The sequence below is a fragment of the Eimeria necatrix genome, genomic scaffold (genome assembly GCF_000499385.1).
Source record: "Eimeria necatrix Houghton genomic scaffold, Enh_scaff32, whole genome shotgun sequence".
Lineage (NCBI taxonomy): Eukaryota > Apicomplexa > Conoidasida > Eucoccidiorida > Eimeriidae > Eimeria > Eimeria necatrix.
Window position 1 is genome coordinate 5,762 of NW_013655314.1, and position 14,365 is coordinate 20,126.

General features: G+C 52.2%; 2 protein-coding genes across 2 annotated transcripts; one reads left to right on the top strand and one right to left on the bottom strand.

Annotated features, from left to right (window-relative positions):
- Positions 1–1,838: 1,838 nt before the first annotated feature.
- On the top strand, positions 1,839–4,596 carry ENH_00044040 (MORN repeat-containing protein, putative; the record flags this gene model as incomplete). The annotated part of the gene is made up of 5 exons (XM_013585353.1): positions 1,839–2,344; positions 2,773–2,945; positions 3,347–3,449; positions 3,901–4,049; positions 4,355–4,596. The coding sequence occupies 5 exons, from the start codon at positions 1,839–1,841 to the stop codon at positions 4,594–4,596; spliced, it is 1,173 nt and encodes a 390-aa protein (XP_013440807.1).
- Positions 4,597–7,359: 2,763 nt separating this feature from the next.
- Positions 7,360–13,716, bottom strand: ENH_00044050 (Tyrosine kinase-like (TKL) protein, putative; the record flags this gene model as incomplete). Its single annotated transcript, XM_013585354.1, has 8 exons — positions 7,360–7,456; positions 7,546–7,991; positions 8,332–11,120; positions 11,247–11,521; positions 11,837–11,945; positions 12,256–12,406; positions 12,518–12,589; positions 12,778–13,716. The coding sequence occupies 8 exons, from the start codon at positions 13,714–13,716 to the stop codon at positions 7,360–7,362; spliced, it is 4,878 nt and encodes a 1,625-aa protein (XP_013440808.1).
- Between the last annotated feature and the right edge of the window lie 649 nt (positions 13,717–14,365).

Consider the following 14,365-nt stretch of genomic DNA (forward strand, 5'->3'; position numbering starts at 1 on the left):
AGATGTCTTGGGTAGATGCAACGATGGCCGGCATTTGTCGTAGACATTTGGCATCCTTTGCGCCCTTTTGGCAAAGTGCGGAATGCGGCATTGGTCAGGCAGAAATAAATTAACGCGATTCGAAAACAAGCTACGTAGATTATGGAGTGATTTGCGGCTTTGTGCTGTTGCTGCTTTCTCCGCAGCAAATCTCGGGACGGAGGAAGTGCTGCTCCTGAGGCACACAAGCGTGTCTCTCGTCGGGTGTTTGTAATGTGAATATTGGGATATGCATTTTCCCCCTAATAACAGCACTATGCTTGCTGCTGTTCAAGCAACGGTGTTCCAGCGGTTTTCCCAGTGCCGTTCTAGCTCCGAACATACCACCTATGTGATGGAAAGCCCACTGTTCTGGTCTTTATCCCTCCAAAGGGCTGTCCCTAAACGATGTACGGCGAAACGGCAAAGTGCCTGGGGAAAATTGCCGAACTGTAAAAATATGGAGCAATGCCGCATGTGCGCGCACAGTCGCCCGTTACTTGAGAAGCCGCCTACGGGACACGGAACAGGCGAGCAGACGAAGTGATTCATCTCCTCCGTTTGCAGCCGCCCTTCTGGTCAAGCGGAGTGCTTTTGCATCTCACTGAAGTCATTTACACATTTACGCCTTATGGAGCTGCTGCATTTGCAGCTTAACCAATGTCTTGTTGAACAACTTGTGATGAGGAGAGTAACTTGAGTGCAGATAGCGTTCAAGCGTGCCGCTTCAGCATTTTGGAATGCTTCGGCTGTACGTGATTGGATAAGTTCTGAAGGCCTTTCCTAGACACTTTATGGGGCCGATAGTCCAGAACTGCAGAAGTGTAGTGTAGGATGGCTCCTGCCGCTGTCATAACGTTGCTGTCGTCATGTGGAGGCCGGCGGGAACTTTAACCAAACATATTTTCGTCTAGACTCATTGTAGTTTAATTCAGCTAGCTCAGTGGGGACGCGTTATGGGGTGATCGCCCAGTACTGCCATCAAGCTCCCAATGACCGCAATATGCGGTGAGAGTATCTGGCAGTGGTCGGCTTCTATAGGAAGAGGAGGAGTACATGTGATTCTTGAAGCTCTGATTATGTGATCGAACATTTCAATTTTACTGCAGCTGCGTGCCTTTCTGTTTGACTGGAATTCCAGCGAATCCATTAAGTCCGCTCTGGAGTTGTACTTCGTGGGTTGCCACTATGGAAGCCACAGAATGAGGGAAACATTGAGAGGAGCGGCTGCACTGCTCGTTTGAACAGGCTTATAACCCAGTTTTCCTGGGAGCCTCCCAAATTTTCATTGTGTCCCTGACTGAAGATCACCTTCAGCCCCGAATGCTCAAAGCCAGTATTGATGGTCAAGCCGAACATGTACAGGCACATGAGTTGACTACTCTGCCAAAGTGCTGCATTCTTAAGGGGCTTTAATATTGCATTTAACATTGTACGGGAAAAGATTTTCTCAGGTGTGAAGGCTCCCTGTTTTCGAGCTATGTTGAACACAGGGAGGAGCAACAGCTGCCACTGGACTCGCTCTGCAGCGCTGCAACAGCACGCGAATTTGAGGAAGAAATAGGCGCAAAAAAATTCCGTTACTTCAACTTAGATTTATGTTTCTTTTAGGTACTCGTAGTCATTAATGAGGCACTTTTGGGCCTGCTCATTTTCGGTGGCCCTTTCAGCTGCAAACAGAGAAGAGGGAGGGGGTTCCGCTGTCTACAAGTATTCTGTCCACAACTCGTTCCCGCCTCCCCTCTCCTGCATCTCCTTCATCGAATAGCTGTCAACGCTTCGTATTCCGCAGTTAATTCAGTCTGAAAGTCTCCGCATAAATGGGATGTTCAGGGAGCAAGGCCGCTGCGGCCGCCCGCCCCCAGTCGCCTGCATCAAAACCGAGCATTGAAAAACCAAAAAATGAAGGAGGAGAGGAAGAAGCTCAAAATTCCGTACATGATGAGTCTGTTGCTGTCCCAGATGCCAACGGGAGTTCTGCTTTGGCCCAGCCTGCCGCTGCTCAGCCAGAGCGCGAAGTTGACCTGCTTGAGGACGTGGATCCCCTTGAGGGGATAGACTTGAGTATCCCAGAGGACTGCGAGGAGGTGGCAATGAAGAATGGAGTGACTTACAGGGGAGAGTGGAGGAACGGGAAGCAGCACGGGAGAGGCGAGCAGCGGCAGGCGCAAGGCGTTGTTTACACTGGCCAGTTCAACCAAGGCCAAATTGATGGGTTCGGGCGGCTCACGAGGTCAGATGGCAGTAAATACGAGGGAGAATTCGTCAAGGGAAAGGCTGAAACCCGCACAAGGCCTGGAGTATACACTTTTCCCGATGGCTCGAAGTAAGGCACAAAAGTTCTTGAGCATTTCTTTCTTTGGCTGACGCTTCGACAAGTGACACCAAAATATAAATAATGGAAACACGTTATGAGAAGGCGAGGAACATGTCGATTGCGTCTGCGTTGGCTGGTGCATTTTACGTAGGTTCCGTGTCTGATCGTATGACGGTTGCGGTTCTCATACTTGCAGCAACGTGCACATGTATATGTGCAAGTATTTTTATACGCAGACGGCGTGCTTTTTTTGTGCACCTGCCTACAAGGGCGTCCACGTAGATGAATACTAGCACCCGCTTTTGCACGAATGCACTTGCATACATAGCTGTGCGACAGACGCTTGAGACCTTGCGCATGCACACGCGTCTTGGAAATCTTATGCCATGCCGGCTAGTAAGCAGCTACAGTTGGTGCACTTTTTTTAAACGGTGAAGGTACGTAGGCCATTGGAAGCAAGACAAGCGAGATGGAGAAGGCTGCGAAACGCTTGCTGACGGCTCGAAGTACCGCGGCCAATTTGCCGATGGACTAAAATCCGGAAAGGGCATCATGACAGCTTCCAATGGAGACGTGTACGAGGGACAGTTTCAGCAGGGCGAGATGAGTGGTGAGAGGTCACAGTGGAACGTCAGAATAGCAGGCTGTGGTGAACGGTAAATTGAGACTTCGGAAGTTGGCGTGCAGTGTTGAGTGAGATTTAACCAGCAGAGCTGTCCGTTGGCACCTCAGCTGGCGCACCGGTCACAAAAGAGATGAGCCTCTCCATCAGTTGTAATGTCTTTCGGATGATTTGTCGCTGCCATTGTTGCCAGTGTTATCAGCTTTAGCATTTTGCTACGGGGCGCATCTGCTTGTCGACCACTACTTTTTGACTAGCTCTGTAGTGTATAGGTGCTGCAATAGAAGGAAGCGGAAATAACCTGTTAGCTTATACTCGTAGGATCTGGAGATATCTTGCTAATTTTTCTAACGTCACACTTTTGATGCTTTTCGGCCTTTTGGCTGCAGGCTTTGGGAAGTATTCGTGGCCAGATGGTCGGGCCTACGAGGGAGAATGGCGCGCAAGCCGAATGCATGGGAAAGGAACATTTTATTTTACTGATGGGCGCAGGTGAGCTGTTTATTCCTGAGGAATTCCAACCCTATAGCTGTTTCTTTCAAAACTCGAGGTTATGGCGGCAGGCAGCATAGTGCTGAAATTTACTAACTTTTGTGTCATGTATCTGCGTGAGTGGGAAAAGCCGTGACTAGCTTCAAGTGTGACTTCAGCCTTCAGTGGGCATCCACTTTAATGTACGGATCCTGTCCGTGTCTGTGTATAAAACTGCAAATTGGGAGCGCGTGTGCGTTTCTGTTTGTAAACTTAATAGGAAGGTTAGCATCTGCATAGGTTAAATCGTCAGCGCGTCCAGCTTAGTTGCCATTTCGACTATCTGTCCCTCTTGTACCTGGTCAGAGGCTCTTGGATGTGTAATTCTACGAATGGCCCGAGGGTGAGTCAGAAGGACACAAAAGTATTTTATTCCGCTGTTGCTGTTTCTTGTGCTGAAACTGCTGGCCAGATATGAGGGCGACTTCGTTGACAGTAAAATGCAGGGAGAAGGATGCCTGACGTGGCCTGACGGCTCTTGTTTTAAAGGCCAATTTAAAAATGGATTGCCCCACGGAGAGGGACGGCATACACCGAAAGGAGGAGCGCCTTCTCCATTAGGTAAAGAAGTACATTTAGCTGTAAATAAATAGGCCGCGGCAAACGAAAAGCGATGGGGTCGTTGGGTAGTCCGGGAGATAGCATGCCAGGGGCAGAGGGAGTGGTGTTTGTAGCAATGAGTATGACCATGCTTTGAGTACTTTTAGTGGGGTATGCGGACGCCCATCTTAAAGGGGAGAAAGCTAGCAGCTGCGCACTCTCATTGAGCTCTTATCTAGTGTCTTTTGGCATGGGCTGATATTCGCTGCCATTTTGCGCCCAGCGTGTTTCTGCTGCTACTTCTGCAAATGGGTGTGTTGCTGCAGCTCTATGGAACCTTGGGGTACGGGTGAAGTGGTTGGAGGAGCCTAATGCGCCCCCTTCCGCTGACGCTCAGGCTGCTGAGGGCAAGACAGGTCAGGGCTCCCCTGAAGCCCCGTCAAAGCAGAATTCGGGACTAAGCAGCACACAGCGTGAAGGAGCAGCAGCAGCAACCGCAACGGAAACCGCAGAAACGGCACCGAAGGCAGCAGCAGCACCAAAAGCAGAAACTGCGGCACCCAACTAGGCACCTTTTGGAAGGGTCTCTGCACAAGTGCATTTGCTTTTGTAAATGCCGGGAGGCCAGAGAGCACATTTTGTTGATTTGCGGAATAAGCAAACTTGTGCTGTCTTGGAGAAGCTTTTTAGGAAACACAAGCGCAGTAGAGGTTTCTCTTCTCCTTTGTACTGCACTGTGCAAGGAAAAACCTTCTTTTTTAGGCCCTTTTTGGTTTCCTAGGTCATTGCGGCACTTGGGCAACTTCTAGTGGGGACATTTGAGCTACACATATAGTGACCATTTACACCAGGGACAAAACAGTAGCATGTAGTGACGAAACGTCAGATTAGGCATTGTAGCAGACCTCCAAACTGAAACAGAAATAGTGAAAGGTGGACGGAAAACTGAGGCCCTGCTTTAGACTGTACTGCTTGCGCAGTTGAGGGCATCTTGGCGTGGCTTATAGGGCTGCTTTTGGACGAGATATGAGAGCGCTTAAGAGTAAAAGCAGCCTCTCGCATCTTCGTGTGTACGACGCTCCGCGAACTCATCGGGGGAGATTGAGTCACGTTGCGTACGCTCATCACTGAGGAGACTGCACAGCTTCCCCGCATGTGCGAGGTTGATATGTTGTATCTGCCCTCACGGGAAATCAGCGGCTTATAAATGTGCGACTACTTGAATGCTTGTTTCAGTGCGGCTCGCGGGGTGGAGAGGTATTCGTCCCCTCTACTGAACAGGGGTGAAAGTCATTAAAACCGTTTGTACTTTTGTGCTTTTGTTCCTCTGGACTGGCATGCTTCACTTCAGCCCCGACTCTTTATCCCCTGGGGCAGCTGCAGCATCCCACCGGCTGCGCCGGAACCGGTAAGAGACCACCAGCTGTGACAAAATTTTGGCAATGTTCCATGCGCGTCACAAGAAACTGAAGGGACTTTGTTGTTTTTCCAACATTTTAGAAGCCGAGCATATTCTTCAGAGAAGGTCCTCTCGCGGCGATCGAAACACTCTAGGTAACAGCTTCACCAACGGTAGTCCTCGGTAAATGGTTGGCCTTCGGTTTGGTCACAGCAGACGGAAACGCCTTTACAAAGAGCAACGGCCCGTTGTGCTCATTCTTTGCAACGGCGCATCGCTGTTACGAGCTTACTTCGTGCCTTGTCTGCAAGACTGAGGGTTATCTGTTGGTGGCAAAGCCTTCCCAGAGTTTCCGCTGCAGAGAGCTGTGTCCCTTCCTAATATATACTTGTTATATGCAAGTTATCCACGCATTGGCTTAGTTCAGTGAGCAACGATTCGGCTTTCTGTGCGTGTAGGTCGAAGCACTCCTGGCCCTCCCTAAATGCGGGGCCTGCCGCGTCTTCAGGACTACAAGTGAGCCTTATTACGTTGAGCTGAATCATGCAATGCATGGCAATCGCACTACACCAATGTCTTCAAGTTCAGGCAGGGCACCGACAAGATTGTTACAGCATGAGAAAGGGCTCCTCAGTAGTACTGGGATACTTGTATGTCGCGTACACTCCAGGGCCTTGTGAGGAGTGCTAGGAAGCTTCATTATATTTGCTGTATTCGTCTGTACTTCTGTGCACCACTCAGCGTGTTTCCAAATAGCAATGATTTCTCAACCTCTTGACTTTTGGACTGTCGTTGTAGCTGGTCGTTGGCGTGTCTCTGCCGACTTCGCGCCTAAGTGTCGTGCTTGTCGCCAGCTCTCTGCATTACCTGTATGAACCTCTCTCTAGATGTGTGCGTACCTCCGCTGGCCCTATCCGCGTTTTTCACTGTCTTTGTTGGCTTGCCTTCATGTAATTCGTTCATTGCCTGTCCTTGAGTGTGTTGGTGTTTGCACGCTGGAACACAAGTCTCTGTCAACTCGCTGCGCTTGTCTGTGCGTGCTGCTGCCTGCCAGAAGCACCCGTTCCATGCTAGCTACACGGAGAGCCCCAGTAGAGAAGACGGTTTCTTTCTACAATCAGTGCAGACGATGGACAAAAAAACAAGTCTGTGTTTGCAGTTTTAAGTGTACACATCACACCAAGATAACACTTTATAAGGAAGGATCCCATCAACACAACGAGAAGTAGAGCCGAAAAAAGCGGTGTGCTTCCTCTTCACTCCAAATCTCTTTGTTGCCTTCTGCTGCTGTCTTGTGTACGAGTTGCACCTTGACCAATCAGTGAGAAATGCAGACAGCGCTGTCCCGGTACAGGCCACAACGCGCGCCGCCACTTTGTGCAAGAATGCCTTAGCCAAAATCTCAGCTTCTGTACCTGAAATCCGATATCCGAAAGTCTGATCCGCCCAGGAATCGAATAGCCAAGTTCTCTTCCATAGCCACACTGCAGAAAAGAGCGGCTGCCATGTGGCACGGGCTCAACATACGCTGCGCTGTAGTTAGTAGACATCGAGTGTTCTTACATACTGAACGCCGGGGTGCACGAACAAGTACACTGCGTGCACACTCAGTGGCGCCGGCGACACATATTCAAACGCACCAGGCCGCATGCACAATGCAGCAAGCTGCGCTTTCCCGTCGCTTCAGCCAAAACTAAAAATACGTGAAACCTGTGCAGCAGCTGCTATGCCAGTACCAACAACAGCTGCCGGTGCTGCTGTGACATCAAAGTCATAACTGCTGACACTAAGGGCGTCGGTGTCGCCATTGCTACTGCGACCCCTTCAGAACAACAAGGCTAACTAGCCCCGCCCAACCTGCGGCGGAAGGAGCTTCCGCCCCTGGTGAAGCTGCCAGCTGGAGCCGACCTCTGTGGTAGTAGCAGCAAGTGCTTATGTGGCTTCAAGAGCGGCCTTCAGCTCCTCGACAACTTCAGCAAAAGTTGGCCGCGCCCAGGGATCTTCGGCCCAACAGCGGCGCATTAGGCTTCTGCAAACAAATGGACTCCGAAAGCTAAAAAGTCAACAGGAGATGGTAAGCCCCTGACATTTAACTGTAGACTGTGTGGTGTTAATTACCTCAAGATTGGAGGACACAGTGGCAAAATGAAACGTTCATCAGGGCGTTCTCCTCGAAGCACAGCAGCACAAATCTCCGAAGGAGGTGGCAGCCACACATTTTCCCGGTCTGCCTCCTGCGGGTTATGCTCGCATTGCTGCCGTTGCTGATGGGATGACGCGTCTCTAGGCCTGAGGTAAGGCAGGGTTTCAGCCGCGAGCTCGTACAAAACAATGCCAAAAGCAAAAACGTCGACGGCCGGCCCTTGCGGGAGGCCCCTTATGACTTCTGGAGGCATCCAGTGAACTGTCCCAACTGCACGGGTCCGAATAGCAAAGGTCCCAACATCTCTGTAGGAGTAGCCGCCAAGTCCTGTTGATGCTGCGGCCGCTGCTGCAGTTCCTGGTGCAGAATCGTCACCGCGACTAGCTGCTGTGGCCAAACGGCTCAGACCAAAATCCGCAACCTGTGCAGGCAGAAGCAGCAGCAGCAAACGCAACGGCAATTAGAAACCAAGAATTTGGCGTAGTTCTCGGCTAGCAACTTCCCTGGTTCTTCGCAGTGATATGATGCCCCAACAGCAGCATCCAGAGAGCAGGAAATCTACGGGTGCAGAGAGCAACAACGAGGCAGTATCGGTAGAATCTCCAAAGCAACAACACACGTATGGCGGCGCATGCCATACAAGTAAAAATGACAGTGACTAGGCTGAAGAGAGCAGCCGGTTAGTTGAAAGCAGAGGCACAGCAAATATCAGCATCAACAGTAGAAGAGGTAATAATGTAACTGTGCCTTCTCTTTCCAACCTTTGCCACAGGCGTTTGCTTGTCGCTGGTGATGCTCTCGACGAGTAAAATGTTGAGGCTCTTCAGGTCGCGATGAACCACAGGAGGCTGGGAAGCGTGCAGGTAGGCGCAGCCCCGAGCAACGTCCAGAGCTACCTTCAGCTTCTGGGCCCAAGTCAGCCGCTGCCGCTGTTGCTGCTTCTCGTGCGGCTGCTGCTCCTCTTGCGGCTCCGGTTGTTGCAGCAATTGCATATCATGTTGCGGCTGTTCCAGCTGCAGCTGTTGCCGCGAATCAGGCTGCTTCAATCCCTCGGGAGCTCTATGCGTTGCAACGGGTATTGGCAAAGTTGCAGGTGCAGCTGCAGACTCTGCTTTGGACGCACGGTCACGAGTAGTAAATAAGGAGTTGTCCACGGAAACATTAAGCCCCATGATTGCCGCGCATGAGCCAGGAGCATCTGCAGGAGCGGCTATTGTAGGTTCTGCCGCAACAGGCTTCAAAGGAGAAGCAGCAGCAGCCGCTAGCGCGTCTTCAGGCCTTCCGTGCAGAAGCCCAAATAAGCTGCCTCCAGCACACAGCTCCATCACCACTGCTAGACCTGGACCCTGGCACCCAGTTGTTGCCAGCAGATCTCGAGCGCTGCTTGCGTTCTCTGCAGCGCTGCCGTCGTTTGTTCTCCTGTGGCTGTTCCTGCTGCAGACAGCATCATCATCCAGCGCACATGCGCCCATCAGCAGCACGAGGTTAGGGCACCTGAGTCGTTTCATTATTTGCAGTTCTCGCGCTGCTGCCGCCGCCGCAACAGCAGCAACTGGCGTGTGGTCTCTCTGTTGCACCACCTGCCGCTGTGGCAGCGCCTGCTGGCGCAATATTGGCAGCACCTTGACTGCCACGTCGCAGCCCCTCCAGGTAGCTTTTAAAACAGTCCCTGATGCTCCACTTCCGATTCTGCAATTAATCTTGAGCTCCGTGGGATCAACACCCAGATTCAGCGCTTCCAATCGCGCCTTCAGATCCCTCAAACAGCAACTGCTACGCCCGCTGCTGCTGCGGCATGCCACACAGCTGCACCTCAGTGAGCTGACTCCCGCTGTTGTTGATGTGGACGTACTTTCTGGCCAGGTGGGTTGTTGTAAAGCCCCACACCATGGCTGTGTCTGTGCGACGGGCTGCTGCTGTATTTGCTGCATGTGCTGCAGCTGCTGCAACTGTTGCTGCCTCACCTGCTGCTGATACTGCTGCTGGTAGTGTTGCTGAGAGCGGGGCTGCTGATCACACTGCAGGAGGTACGATGGCTGTTGCAAAGGGGCCGGCTGCTGATGCTGTTGCAGCTGGAGTAAAAGCTGCTGCTGCAAACAGAGCTGCTGATGGTGCTGTAGGCTACGCTCTTGCTGCCCCAATGGATGACGGTGGAGCTGGTGCAGCTGCCCTTCATGGCTCATGGCCGACTGCTCCAAGAGCAGCCGCTGAAGCTGCTGGGTCTTCTGCAGTTCCTGTTGGTGCGAGCACTGAGGCTGCAGCTGGCATACACAAGCACTCCGTGAGTCGCCTACGTTGCCGTGCAGCCACTGCTGCTGCTGCTGCTGCCGGTGCTGCTGCTGCTGCTCGAGCTGCCACGGTTGTTGTGGTTGCCACTGCTGTGGCCTCTGTAGAAACTCCCTTGCTTGCTGCAGCTGCTGCTGCTGCAACGCCTCACCTAGAACCTCCTGCTGGTGCACTTGTTGCTGTAGTTGCTGGTTGTAGAGTTGCTGCTGCTGGAGATGCTGCTGCTGCTCAAAGTAGTGCTGTGGATAAACTTGTTGTTGCTGGAGCTGTACATGGGTCTGCTGGGTCTGATGCAGCTGCTGTAGATGGGTCTGCTGCTGTAGCATCTCCTGAAAGGAGGGGCTACCACAAGTAAGGGAGCGTAGGTCCGCATCAAAGGAAGCGACAGCTAGGGAGCCCTGAGTAGTAACAGCTGCCGCTACTGCTGCTCCCCCAGCACAAAAAGCAGTAGGAGAGCCTGTGGTAGCACCAGCCTGCACAGCAGGAGGTGCCGCTTCTGCTGCAGCATGTTCTTCATCAATGGCTCCTGTTACAGCTTCTAGAACCCCTGCAGCGTATTCATCTACACCTCTATTGCCCTGTCGTTGCCCCTGTTGTGCTCGTTGGTTTCGTTGTTGCTCGTGCACAGAATCTGCTCCCTTTGATGCTGCTGCAGCAAAGGCACAACCACGGCATTCACTCTTAGAGCATGAATGGCAGGGCTCCGCAGCAGCAACGCTTGCTGCAGCGCGCGGCGTAGAGCAGCCATCTCTCGCTCCGTCGACTGATTTTGTTGCTCCTCCATCGCGCCCTTGCACGTCGTCATGCCGCCTCAGGCTTATTCCGCTACATCTGCTGCTACTGTTGCTGCTGCTTCTACTGTGCGTGTGGCTGCTGGCATAGTAGCTTGGCTGCTCTTGCAAAAGCAGCGCAATCTCTACCGTTGTGTCCTTCAGCAGCAAGTACACCTCCTCAATCTTTAGAAAGGATATCCATTCTTTGTCGTTTTTAGATGCTGCACGTGCTACTCCAGTCCCAGAGGAAGCAGCAGCAGCAGCGGCAGCCTCCAGGTCGGCAGGAAGCGGAAGCTGCGCAACAGCCTGCATGGACTTCCGTGCTGAGGAAGAAGGCCTGTATGGCAACAACTGGCTGCGAGGCAGTAACATCCGCGAGGTCTGCTGCTGCTGCTGCTTCCGTAAGTCATCCAGCAGCAAAAGTGTCTCAGCTGGTGGAGGGCACATACGCTGCAGCAATGGGCATCTGCTTGCAGCAGCAGCACATTCCTCTGCAGCAAAGACCAAACACAGAGAGCGCATACAGCCTGTCCTCCATTGGTGCTGCTGCTTTCACTCAGACTACTGCTGCCGCTACTGTCGCCACTGCTGCTGCCAGTGCTTTTGCTCAAGCATACCTGCTGCTATTTGCATATCCTTGAGAGCTTCCTTAAGAGGATTGGCAAGAGAAGCCAGCACTGACACTAAAGCCAGCCCCGCACCTGCTGCGACTGCTGGGCGCATGCAGCGTTGCAGTAGCGCATGAAGTAGGCGCAGTAGCAATGCCGCAATGCCCCAGATGTCATCCACGAGCAGGACTACGTATATGCTACTCACAGCAAAGAGGGTGCTGCCCCTATGCTGCAACAGCAGCAAACAAAGAGTGCACGCACGGTGCAGTACGCTAATTAGCCTGCGACGCAGCATAGCAGCACCTAATCCATCCAGACAAGACTTCTGGTGCTGGTGTTGCTGATGCACTTGCAGTCTGGGTGGTACGGTAGCACCAGGTCACAACGGCGCCTGCAGCCTTCGGTGCTAACATTGCAGCAGCTGTGTTCGCTCTCTCCATTACTCTGCTGCAAAAGTCCCATGGCCTGCATGCTTAATAATGTGCCATCCACCTAATGCTCGAAGTTGCAAAGCTCTCGAGCAGTCGATTTAAATAGTGAGAGTGTCTTGTGTGCCTGCCGAGACAGACGAGAGCACTGTATCACCAGGAGCTTACTGCAGTGCAACAGAAGCATTGAGAGAGACAACACCTTCTGCTTCAAAGGCCACGAGGGTTTCCAAAGACACTCCATTAGCCCTCAAGAAACGAGAGACTGACCAAGTCCCTGCAGCAGCAAAAACCGATGGAGCAACAGATGCAGCACATACAAAGGCAAACCGTAGAGGACCCAGACAAATCCAAGAAACAGAAAGCGCTACGTACGTTGCTGACGCCCTTTATGTGTATTCTGGGTCACTTATTCTCCTTTCTTTGTTGCTTATAATGATGTTGCTGTTTTAGTGCCTTACCAGTGCAGCAGTCTACAAGTTGCACGTGCAGTCGTAGCTTTTCAGCAAAGAAATCCGCGCAGGCACACACCGCACCCTCAGGCCTGGATGCTCCTGCTACAGTTGCTGCAGCCACTGTTGATGTACCTGTTAGAGCTCTTGCCAAAGCCCCGCCTGCGTCTGCTGCTGTTGATGCTGCTACTTCTGCTGCAGGCTGGAAGGCCTTGGCTGACCAAATACGTAGTATGTGCACCGGAAGTTTGTGGAGAGAAGAACCAACAAAAGCATCCACTGGAATCTGCGACCACACCCGAGAAAAGAACGTGAAGACATTGAAGCTAAAGTCTGCTCCCCGACGCTAAACATGTATATGTGTGCCTTGCTGTAATGCGCCTACTCCCAACCTCACCTGCGCCAAAAGCCTGTGGGCCACAATGAGGGCCTTAAGAGCTGACACGGGGTGACGCAGAACGCTGCAGCGCTGAAAGAAAATGAGATGCAGCAGCAGTGACGGCATAAACATAGCAACAAAAGCAGAGATACACAGATGTATCTTTCAGCTGCTAGTCCTTCCACGATTGGATATCGAGGCAAAACATTATGAGCAGGTGAAGGCGAGAACAGAGTCTACGACACCAGCATCATTGGTAGTGTCAAAGAGGTGCTCACCAGCAGCTCCCGAGAAAACATTTCCGCTGTCTCGAAATTAAGCTGCCGGCTTCTATTACCGCTCTGGATGCGGTTGTTGGCGCTGCTGCTGCTGTCTCGTGTCCCCCAGATGCTCCTGCTGTTGTTGTTGCTGCTTTGCGCGCTTCCATCATCAGCGAAGATGTGAAACAAACGGGGCAACAAAGCCAAGTCCGATAGCGAGGGCCCTACCAGTTCCTTCGAAAGACAGCGCCGCAGCAACATCGACGCTGCTGCTGGCAGCTTCCGTGCCTTCGTATTTGTTCTTTTTGCCCTTGTTGTTGTTTTTGCTAGTGAAATAGCTGCATAGTCTCGCGTCTTTGCTGCTGGAGACGCAGCCGTAGCAACAGCAGCAGCCAAACCAACGGGGAGTTCAGTTGAGCTCTGACTACGCCCAACGAGGTCTCTGGACTGCTCCCGAGTAGCGCTTGCTATCTTTTCGCTTTGACGAGAAAGACGGTGGCGTGGCAGCTGCTGATGGAGCTGCTGGCTCTGTTGCTGCTGCTCGTATTGGCGCTGTTGCTGGCAACGAAGCCGATGAATCTGCTGCTGTTTCTCCTGAGGCAAGGCTTCTTGGTTCAATACTCCCGATAACGCAGAGTGATGATGCGTTGTCGGATTAAGGACTTGCTGGTCTAGCTGCTGGTGTTGCTGCAGCTGCTGTTGTTGCAGCAACTGTTGCTGTTCATGTTGCTGCTGCGGCAGTCGCCGTCCTTCCCGCTGTTGTTCCAATGCACGTTCATCCTGACCAGTGCAAAGCAGTCCCCGAGACTGATCCTGAAAGCCTTGCTGGGACGGTAACAGATACGGTTGCTGCATGGGTTGTAACTGCTGCTGCTGCTGCTGCAGGTGCTGCTGTTGTCGCTGCTGCAGCAGCTGCTGTAGGAGCTGGCGCTGCTGCTGTTCCTGTGACTGCTGCATCACATCTTGGGCTTATCAGGGGAAAAATGTCTCCTGAAACAAAGACTTGCTGTGAGTTCCTGCTCCTTATTCTCAAAGGGCTGCGGAGCATTCACTGTAATCGTCAGTACAGCGTTCCTGCTGCTACTGCTAATGCGCCTTTTCCTCCAGTTGCCAATTTGAGTAGTCCGCATTTATTTGTCCTACTCCAACGGCTTTTGCTGCTTCTGAGAGGCTATTGCAGCTGCGTAGTTGAGCTCTGTCTGCACAGCAAGCGTAACCTGGAGTTCAAATGCATTGGCAAGCGGGGAAAGTGCTCCTCCTGCGGGATTCTCGGTCTCGATTAGGCATTAGTACCAAAGGGAGAGGACGAAGACGGCTAGGCATGCGGCTGAATGAAGTGTTGATGTAGCAGATCTAGGTGGGTGATGCTGCTACTGCTGCTGGACTAGAGGTAGCAACAGCGAAAGCGAGCAACAACACTAGTCTGCTGCCCTTTTCATCTCAAAAGACGTGTAACATATATTCAATTCGGAAAAAGGCAGCAATGATTAGTAACTGTTGTGCTAAAAGCAACGGCGACAGCGGCAGCAGTACTGGGAAAAGCGGGTTGATGTTGTTGCCGGCGTGGGGCCTTGGGGCCCTCCACCATCCTCACCACTCCAGTCAA